Raw genomic sequence first — 9,896 nt, 5'->3', positions numbered from 1 at the left:
TTTGGAAATAACATTGCTGACAAAGGGAAGACACTTGAGCCTCCTGTTTCCCTGGGTACAAAAGTCACACCACACAGTCCAGGTCACTAGAAAGCTCCAACAACACTCCTATTTTCAAGCCTATTTTATGTTATAGTAAGTGCACTAAATACAGAAACAAACACACATACATATGCCTTGTTGCCCCCATATCTATATGTAATAATAATAATAATAATAAATGACTCTGTCAACAGGGTTTTTGTGTACTAAAAAAGCTGAAATCATGTGCATCATCAAAATGGACAAAATAACAGTGTATGCCAACAAAGTTTTTGTGGTCTACGATTATTTTTCCAACATCGTTATGTAAAATTCATATAATGTAAAAAGCATTTTAAAGCAATTAAAGAAAATTTGGGGGCATGGACCGGGGAGTGGGTGGAAAAAAGACACATTTCTAAGAAGACACATCAATATCAAAAAATTAGCAAGCCAACAAAATCAGCTAAATATGGTATATTGCTGTAAGTTTTAAACAAGTTGCAGTTTATTCACACTGCAGGATAGATGTGTTTTCCAAGTAATAGGAAGACAGATAGTAAAGGGTGTTATAAAATATAAAATATCCACTCTTATAAGCAGTGCTAAACTATCATATTGCAACACCAAAAGCTTGTCGGGTAAACACAGTCGACGCAATGTTGTATGAGACGAGAAACAAGCAGCTGACGAACTGATTCTGTGCCACAGCATCACACTCAACAGAGAGTGTCACCGTTCTCCGACATCCACTCTTTACAAAGGTGCTAACCGTTTAATACAAACACACACTCGCGCACACGCATACACGCAAGGTCTGGACAACTCGTGTTAAAAACTCGTCCATGGACCGATCAGTGCTTCTCTAACTTCTGCTCTTTGTCAACTAAGCCTAAATAGCAGATAAAGGCCCATTCCACTATAAAAACATATTCATCCCCATCTGAATACACTCCGCTGTCTGATTAGTTCAGGAGGAATTCAAGTTGAATTTTTGCTGTACATTATAAAAAGTAACAGCACGGGGATGAAACCACTTGAACACACCAATAACATATTAAACTCTATATTCCTAGGGTATGTTCAGCTGACATCAGTGCTTGGATTTCATAACTTTGACATTTTGCTCCAAAATTCAGACAACTTGCCAGTAGGAAGGCTGGGTGGATTTGTAGATTTTAGGTGCATTGTATCAGGTCTTTAAGGTAAAGTGGCAAGTAAAGCACCCTTATTATCTCTCACATCACAATATATCCAAAACTAGCAGACTGGCTATCTAAGTAATACACACAAGAAAATCTAAAATAGATTTGTGATTTTTTTTTTTTTTTCAAAAGTGAGCGTCATTATCACACAAACAGCACAAATAAACCAAGTAATATGTTGTTTACATTTGCTGAAAAGTTTAACATAACTGTGGATTCAAGTATCTACTTTGACTTTTTAGCATGTTAAAGTGAATATAGTCTCTCATATTAAGTAATCAAGTAATCTAATCTGAAGTTGAAATGTTGAGGAACTCTGAATTTTGTTAAGACCAGTTATGGCTTTCTGGAATACAGTACCTTGCAAAATCATTCATACCCCTTGAGCCTTGTCAAATGTTTGTCATGTTAAAAGCACAAATTCCAATGTGTTTTAATGGAATTGTATGTGATAAACCAACACAAAGTAGTGCTTAGTGTAAAACAAGAAACATAATAAATGATTTTTATTTACTTTAAATTGTAAAAAAAAATCTAAAAAGCATGGACTGCATATGTGCTCAGCATCTTTTAATCTATTGCATCTAAATAAAGTTTAATGCAACCAAGAGACTTCAGTTCTAGATTTTACTACTAGAAGTAAAATCTCAGTATAAACCCAGCTGTTCCCCGTAGGCCCTAGACTCTAGGGCAGGGGTGTCCAAAGTCGGTCCTGGAGGGCCGCCATCCTGTGTGTTTTAGTTCTCTCCCTGGTTTAACGCACCTGGATCCAATGATGGCTCATTAGAGGCCTTAGGAGAACATTGATAAGCTGAGAAGGTTGTTACTACAACCAGGGAGAGAACAAAAACATGCAGGATGCCGGCCCTTGAGGACCGACTTTGGACACGCCTGCTCTAGGGTCTAGAGGAACTGTTGGAAAACACTGATGAACAAACAGCATCATGTAGACCAAAGAGCCACATCAGGCAGGTCAGGGATGAAATTGTAGAAAAACTTAAAGCAGGGATAGAATATAAAAACAACATCCTGAGCTGAGTTATTTGAAAACTTTACAAATCTGGCCTTTATGGAAAAGCAGAAATAAGAATACAACTAATGATTAGCAGATTGACACAAGCCATGCAGGGGAAAGCAAATGTGTGAAAAGTGTCACCCTGGTCAGATGAGACCAAAGCTGAATGTAAAACACTGTTCAGAAAAAGGTGATCTACAGAGTAATACACATGTGTATTATTAGTAAAAATACATTATAACTAATTGCTACTTCATGTTATTTAACCACAATGAAATAAAACAAAGCATGATGGAGTTTGTGGTTGAAATGAAAAAAAAATGTTAAAAAGTTTGGAAGGTATGAACAATTTTGCTTGGCTCTGTAAGCAATAATTACACAGTCCTGTTTTACAGTTCAGACAGAGTTAACTGTTTCCTTTTCGATCAGAGCAACATTTTCCCACTCCTGTTAAAGAGACGACCTGCAGGCTAGATTGAATAGTCTTAGAGTGCAAAAAAGATAAGAGGAGAGCAAGAAGGGCAGAGGGTTAAAGTGCAAGGCAACAACTTTTAGCTAATTCATTCAAATACATCACTTTCTGAGAATGTTAATTTACATGTTTTGCCTGTGTAATAAAAGGTTATCATCTTAAACCTTTCTATAAAAGATAGCTTTTGTAAATCTTCTCTGCAGCTTAACCTATAATAAAGCAGAGTCCATAGTATGGCCTCCTTTTAATAGAGATATGTCATTTGATTGTGCTGCAACGGTGCAACAATGCTAAAAATCCTTCCTTCTGCTAAATATTTTGTTTGGCCAGACCTTGTTTCGCTTCTTTAAATGAAATCGATTAAATAAAATCAATGTGTGTTATTGTAATTGAATTATCATCTTAAGAGATAAAAAAAAAAAAAAATCCCTTTTTGGGTGTATTAATTATCACCTTCAGTCTAAAGTAACCATGGAAATGTTAGGTAAAAGGAACAGCATTGGGGGAAATAAAACAACTGAACATTGTAGTTTATGTGAAATTTGCTCACAAGAACCGGAAACCCAAAAAAGTAATGAAAGCAAAACTAAAAGGAAAAATAATACATTGAAACAATGTTGCACTAAAACACACTGCAAAATTTGTGACTGACCAAAAGCCAACTGGACGCATCGGGCTTGAAAACGAAGGATGGCATCATTACTTTGAGTATATAGATATACATATATATATATATATATATAGTTACTGTTTATGTACACATACAGTATATCTGTGAAGAAACATGAAAAAACACCAGCTATCATAAAATGACTTCACCATGCTAATAGAATTTCCTTTTTAAATCCTTTCAAAACAATTTGACTCTTGCGGAGAAAATTATTATTATTTATCTATTTGGGATACTACTTTTGTTTAAAAACTTCTATCAATGTTAGGGTTTGGATTTGCACTTGGTTTACGGCCTTTGCTGTGGGAACAGAAACTGAAATGTGTGCCCTATAAAGGAAACAGAAGTGGAATGGAGGAAATGCACTACTGTGGTGATAAATGTTCATACCAGTGCACACATTAACTCTAAGGTATAAAACCAAGATTTAAAGACTCTTTTAAAATCTTTAAAGTTTTCATTGTTGATCTGGCTTTCTACTCAGTGCCAAGATGGAAAGGTCCTTTTAGCTTCCAGACGGCACGTTTACCAAAAGCATCCATTTTGACTCCAGGGTTGATAAAAGCAGTGCTACTCTGACAAAAAGATCTTCTTGGTTTTGTTCCGTCTGGAGGCAGAGGGGGGGATTTGCCTCTCCTGGCCTGGATCATCACTGTCTGTTTGGTCAGGGATCAGGGCTGGGGACTGTGCTGAGCAAGAGGGAGGGGTCATGGCTGGAGGTGAATTTTGGGCGGTGGTGAGGGCATCTGTCTTTGTTTGTAGAGACTCGTCCATCAGGGGGCGTTCTTTTGGTTTCCGGCCCCTCTTTTTACCTGAGGTGGCACCGTTCCTCACCTCAGCTTTGAATCCATTGTTCTCCAACCCTTTGCTCTTGCTACCAGAAACCACTTGGCTGGTTGATGCACGAAACCAGTTCTACAAAAAAGCACATTAAATCAATTAGAATTTGAACAAACATAAATATAAAACATAACAAGTGCAAACATAAAGGAATATTACTTAACAACACACAAAGTGATATCAGTGAAGTGTGCATCTGTTAGAATTGATGACTATAACTTGCAACTGATAATTCATACATATATATAGAACAATTAGAAAATAGAAAAAGACCAATTAAAAATGATCGATCTACTGAGAAGTAAGTTGATGTACTGCACAGTATTTTGACTCAATACTTTGCTGGGGCTCCTTTTGCTTAAATTATTGCATCAATGCAGCTTGGCATGGAGGTGATCAGCCATTAGTTCTGCATTAAAGAACTTCAGGTTGCTTTGATCATTTATTTATCATTTTGGCCTTCACTCCTCCCAGAGAATGGGCCACCAAGTAATTCTTGCTGAGCAGTTACTTTTATGGCACTTTTTATTAGCTTCTTATACTGCAAAGGGAGCGATCAGGATAATTTTCATTAGTTTTAGGAAACTTTTCTGTAGTAAGATTTATGTTTTTTCATTTCCTTCATAGCAGTCACTTCAGTGATGTGTTTGTGCATAATGCTACATAATTATCAGACACACTGCATATACACTCATTAACAGGGAAAAAAACAGCTCAGTTTGCATACAAAACATAGGTCCAAAGAATGTTTTGCATGGTGATATAAGAATGTGGCATTTAATTTAAAAAAGTTTTTCTCAATGAAGCTGGCACATTCATGTTCAAATATACTGTATGTTTATGTTAGTGCATTCTTAATGGCTGTTTAAGTTTCCACAGAGAGAGACCCACCTGTGAGTGTGTCTTACTAATATGATATTTAACACCGCTCTCTGAGCTAAACTCCTTCTGACAGATCAGACAGGTGTACTTTCCCATTTCACCACCACCCTGAAAAACACACAGACAAGTAGAAACAAAAAATGCATAAATACAGTATGAAGACTAACTTGAACTAATTCAAATATACAATAAGCATGCATAACAAGCTCATCATGTTAAGTAGAAAGATTCAATGGATGTGCATTACTTACAAATGTGTTCTTCAGGGATGTGTTTATCTCCTTTATTGAGTGTTTCAAGTTTATTCATGAATGGATCATTGTGCATATGCCTAAGTTTGGTTTTCGTCAATCTATGTGTTTTTGTGGTCATACGGATATTTAACATTAATCTTAATTATTAATCGTAAACTGAGAAATACAATTGATGTAAATAAACAATAAAGGCCCAAAAGACATGTTTTATAAAATGTTATAAAATATGCACATTTTTAAAGGAATAAATTAGTACACCTACATATTTATTCCCACTTAAAATGACAAGTAGTGAGGCAAACGTTCCTCAGACTGATGTCAGAGACTAGTTGATAAACTGCAAGAAGTATCTCGTTAAAATTACTTCAACCAAAGGGTTACACTGGCTGTAAGGGGGGAGTGTTTCCCAAGTTGTTCCTCAGTTAGTAGACACGCTGATGTTTGTTGATATCTTTTGTTCAATGAGTAAGAAAATTGCCTTTTGGGGTTTATCTGTAATAAAATTACAATAACCAAACAATATAACAAGATTTAGACCAATATGTGAACTTTTCTGTCAGAAGAACTGAATATTTAATTAGTCCGACATTTTCTATGAGACTGAATGAGTCGTATCAAGCTTTACAAGTTTAAGATTTCCTATGACCTTTTCTTTCAGATAAGCAAAGAGAACTCTTAATTAAAGGTTGTCTTATGAGATATGAGTTCTATGCCTTATCATATCTGTTCTACAGTATGTAGGCCTGTCACGATAGCAAATTTTGCTGAGCGACTAATTGTCTCAAAAATTATTGCGATAAACAATAATATTGTTTGAAGAGCTTTTTACACTGATTTAATGGAAAAAAAAGTAATAATGCATGCGATTTCCTGCCAAAGATAAATACACTTTATTTTCAAAAGAACACTTAACACTGGAACTGATAAACAAAATAAAAAAAGCAACCAAAAACAAAAATAAAATAGATTCTCAGTCTCCATTAACAAAAAATGTACTTGAATAAAAACTAAACAACATAAAGCCAAAGTGGAAATAAATACTGCATCCAACCAAAAGAGTAAAGATTATTAAGTCTGTATACTATATTGCACTTCAGTAGTCATTAGATTTAGATAGAGAAGACGGGCACATCCGACTACCTGATGCAATAGTTCACACTACACAATTTTCTGCCCCGATTTTCCCCTTACGACAATCTTAGAACGTTGGGCGTGCAATTTCGTAACCGATCATCCTGTAGTGTGTGCTGTGTTACAATAGATCGTCGTGACCGCTCCGATCTAAATCAGGGAGCTGAGACTGGGACTGTTAACGCAGCCTGTTGAATGTGACAGGTAGCCAATCAGAAAGCGCAGATTCCCCTCCGTGCTTTCTGAGGGGAAATTATGGAGGGGAATCCCAAACAACTGACACAGGGCAACCCGAAGTCCAGCGGACATTGGAGATGATATGTGGAAACAACATTAATGTTTATTCAACATTTCGTGCAAAGAATAGAGAAATGACAAGGGGAGGAGTTGGAGCTAAATTGTTACCGCTGTTGATAAACCCGGTAACTTTTCAGCTGTTCTTCGTTAACGCGACATAAATAGGTTATAATGATTTTCATTCAGTCAGGACTGAGACTAGCCACATGCATTGCAGGTAGATTGTAGTAAAGCATTGATTAATGCCTGGTTTTAAAATTAGTTAACTGGACTTGTAGCCATTATTTTGTGCCCTTTGTTGGACACCACACGGCACGATCGAACCTGATCGAACAGTTATTTCTGTCGGCTAATGTGTGGTCTCTCAGCTTTTGAAAGTGGGCCAACGGTCGGCCGGCAACTCTAAGATCATGTAGTGTGCACTGGGCATTACGCTAAGGAAATGAGGAAGGGAGAGGTCAGTGGAGCCTTTTTTCATTCAGTGTCATCAATAGAAAGAGAAAAAGGCCATAAGAAACCATAAAGCCCTTAATTAAAATGAGGTCGATAGTTTTAATTTATTGTGCGATTTATTGATTTATTGTTTATCGCGACAGGCCTAGTTCTATGGGGACAGACATGAGCATCAGATTCTACTAAATTACCTACTTTTTTATTTTTTGGTGATGAATTTCAAAATTTTCTTTGACCTATGTTCACTACAGACAAACTGAAGAGGAAACATCTGGTCTGGCAGATGACCTCAGGTTCAAATATTGGATTGGCTTCTATTTGAGTACATTTCAGCTTATATGATGTTGTTACAACAGATAGGTGTGATTTAGGTAGTTGATAGAGCTGCTGCAGATGGAGGTCTGTACCTGGCTGCAGTTGGCAAGGTGTGCCTTCAGTCCAGAGACGCTGGAATATACAGCTTCACAATTCTGAAGTAAAAACAAGAGCAAGGGATCATAATGAGTCAGTGAACATATTTATAAATCTCTTATTATACTTAAAAAAACTGAAGTGATTATTTAAACCTCTCCTTCATAAATAAAATCCCAGAAATAGTTTACCCTTTCTTTTTACAAACTATGTACTTTAACCAAACAGATTTGTTTTCTGTGTTTTGACATGTTAACAAGAGGAATTTTCATACAGCATTTGTGCAGCAAATGAAGCCCTTCTCCTTCACTTGGTTCTTCCAGGTCTCCAGTAGCTCTGGGCTGAAGTTGGGGAGGCCAGGACGAGTGTAGTTCAACTGTACAGAAGAGAACATTTTTCCTGAATTGTTAACTGAAATAAAGTTTAACTCATTTCAATAGATATTTGTCTTTCTTTTTTGCACTTATGTATTCATGCTGTCATTAATACACAGTGCATTGCAAACATCTTCACATTACTTCAGATTTTTTACATTTTCTCTAGGTATTTCACAAGCCTTAATCTATTTACAGGTATTTTATGTGGCTGACCCAAGCAATGTAGTGCATATGCTAAAACGTGTGGTGTGTATACAGGTAAAAGCCAGTAAATTAGAATATTTTGAAAAACTTGATTTATTACAGTAATTGCATTCAAAAGGTGTAACTTGTACATTATATTTATTCATTGCACACAGACTGATGCATTCAAATGTTTATTTCATTTAATTTTGATGATTTGAAGTGGCAACAAATGAAAATCCAAAATTCCGTGTGTCACAAAATTAGAATATTACTTAAGGCTAATACAAAAAAGGGATTTTTTAGAAATGTTGGCCAACTGAAAAGTATGAAAATGAAAAATATGAGCATGTACAATACTCAATACTTGGTTGGAGCTCCTTTTGCCTCAATTACTGCATTAATGCGGCGTGGCATGGAGTCGATGAGTTTCTGGCACTGCTCAGGTGTTATGAGAGCCCAGGTTGCTCTGATAGTGGCCTTCAACTCTTCTGCGTTTTTGGGTCTGGCATTCTGCACCTTCCTTTTCACAATACCCCACAGATTTTCTATGGGGCTAAGGTCAGGGGAGTTGGCTGGCCAATTTAGAACAGAAATACCATGGTTCGTAAACCAGGCACGGGTAGATTTTGCGCTGTGTGCAGGCGCCAAGTCCTGTTGGAACCTGAAATCTCCATTTCCATAGAGCAGGTCAGCAGCAGGAAGCATGAAGTGCTCTAAAACTTGCTGGTAGACGGCTGCGTTGACCCTGGATCTCAGGAAACAGAGTGGACCGACACCAGCAGATGACATGGCACCCCAAACCATCACTGATGGTGGAAACTTTACACTAGACTTCAGGCAACGTGGATCCTGTGCCTCTCCTGTCTTCCTCCAGACTCTGGGACCTCGATTTCCAAAGGAAATGCAAAATTTGCTTTCGTCAGAAAACATGACTTTGGACCACTCAGCAGCAGTCCAGCTCTTTTTTTCCTTAGCCCAGGTGAGACGCTTTTCGCGCTGTTTCTTGGTCAACAGTGGCTTGACACGAGGTATGCGGCAGTTGAAACCCATGTCTTTCAAGCGTCTCTTGGTGGTGGATCTTGAAGCACTGACTCCAGCAGCTGTCCACTCCTTGTGAATCTCCCCCACATTTTTGAATGGGTTTTTTTTCACAATCTTGACTAGGGCGCAGTGATCCCTATCGCTTGTACACTTTTTCTGACCGCAGTTTTTCCTTCCCTTTGCCTCTCTATTAATGTGTTTGGACACAGAGCTCTGAGAACAGCCAGCCTCTTCAGCAATAACCTTTTGTGTCTTTCCCTCCTTGTGCAATGTGTCGATGGTCGCCTTTTGGACAGCTGTCAAATCTGAAGTCTTCCCCATGTTTGTGTAGGGTTCAGAACTGGACTGAGAGACCATTTAAAGCCCTTTGCAGGTGTTTTGAGTTAATCAGCTGATTAGTTTGTGGCACCAGGTGTCTTCAAAATTTAACCCTTACACAATATTCTAATTTTGTGACACATGGAATTTTGGATTTTCATTTGTTGCCACTTCAAATCATCAAAATTAAATGAAATAAACATTTGAATGCATCAGTCTGTGTGCAATGAATAAATATAATGTACAAGTTACACCTTTTGAATGCAATTACTGAAATAAATCAAGTTTTTCAAAATATTCTAATTTACTGGCTTTTACCTGTA

At 37.2% G+C, this 9,896-nt stretch overlaps 1 protein-coding gene across 5 annotated transcripts in view; it reads right to left on the bottom strand.

The window, feature by feature from the left end:
* Positions 1-2,290: 2,290 nt before the first annotated feature.
* znf512b (zinc finger protein 512B) overlaps positions 2,291-9,896 on the bottom strand; it is a 36,219-nt gene continuing 28,613 nt past the window's right edge. For all 5 annotated transcript variants that reach the window (XM_028014062.1, XM_028014078.1, XM_028014084.1 and 2 more), the window contains 4 exons: positions 7,926-8,027; positions 7,648-7,710; positions 5,115-5,213; positions 2,291-4,298 (listed from right to left, as the gene is read on the bottom strand). In XM_028014062.1, the coding sequence (XP_027869863.1) occupies positions 3,954-4,298; positions 5,115-5,213; positions 7,648-7,710; positions 7,926-8,027 (609 nt within the window). In that variant the 3' untranslated portion in view covers positions 2,291-3,953. The remainder of the gene's footprint in view (positions 4,299-5,114; positions 5,214-7,647; positions 7,711-7,925; positions 8,028-9,896) is intronic.

The sequence above is a fragment of the Xiphophorus couchianus genome, chromosome 1, assembly GCF_001444195.1.
Source record: "Xiphophorus couchianus chromosome 1, X_couchianus-1.0, whole genome shotgun sequence".
Lineage (NCBI taxonomy): Eukaryota > Metazoa > Chordata > Actinopteri > Cyprinodontiformes > Poeciliidae > Xiphophorus > Xiphophorus couchianus.
Note: the sequence above shows the minus strand (reverse complement) of the source record. Positions and strands in the feature narration are given on the sequence as shown.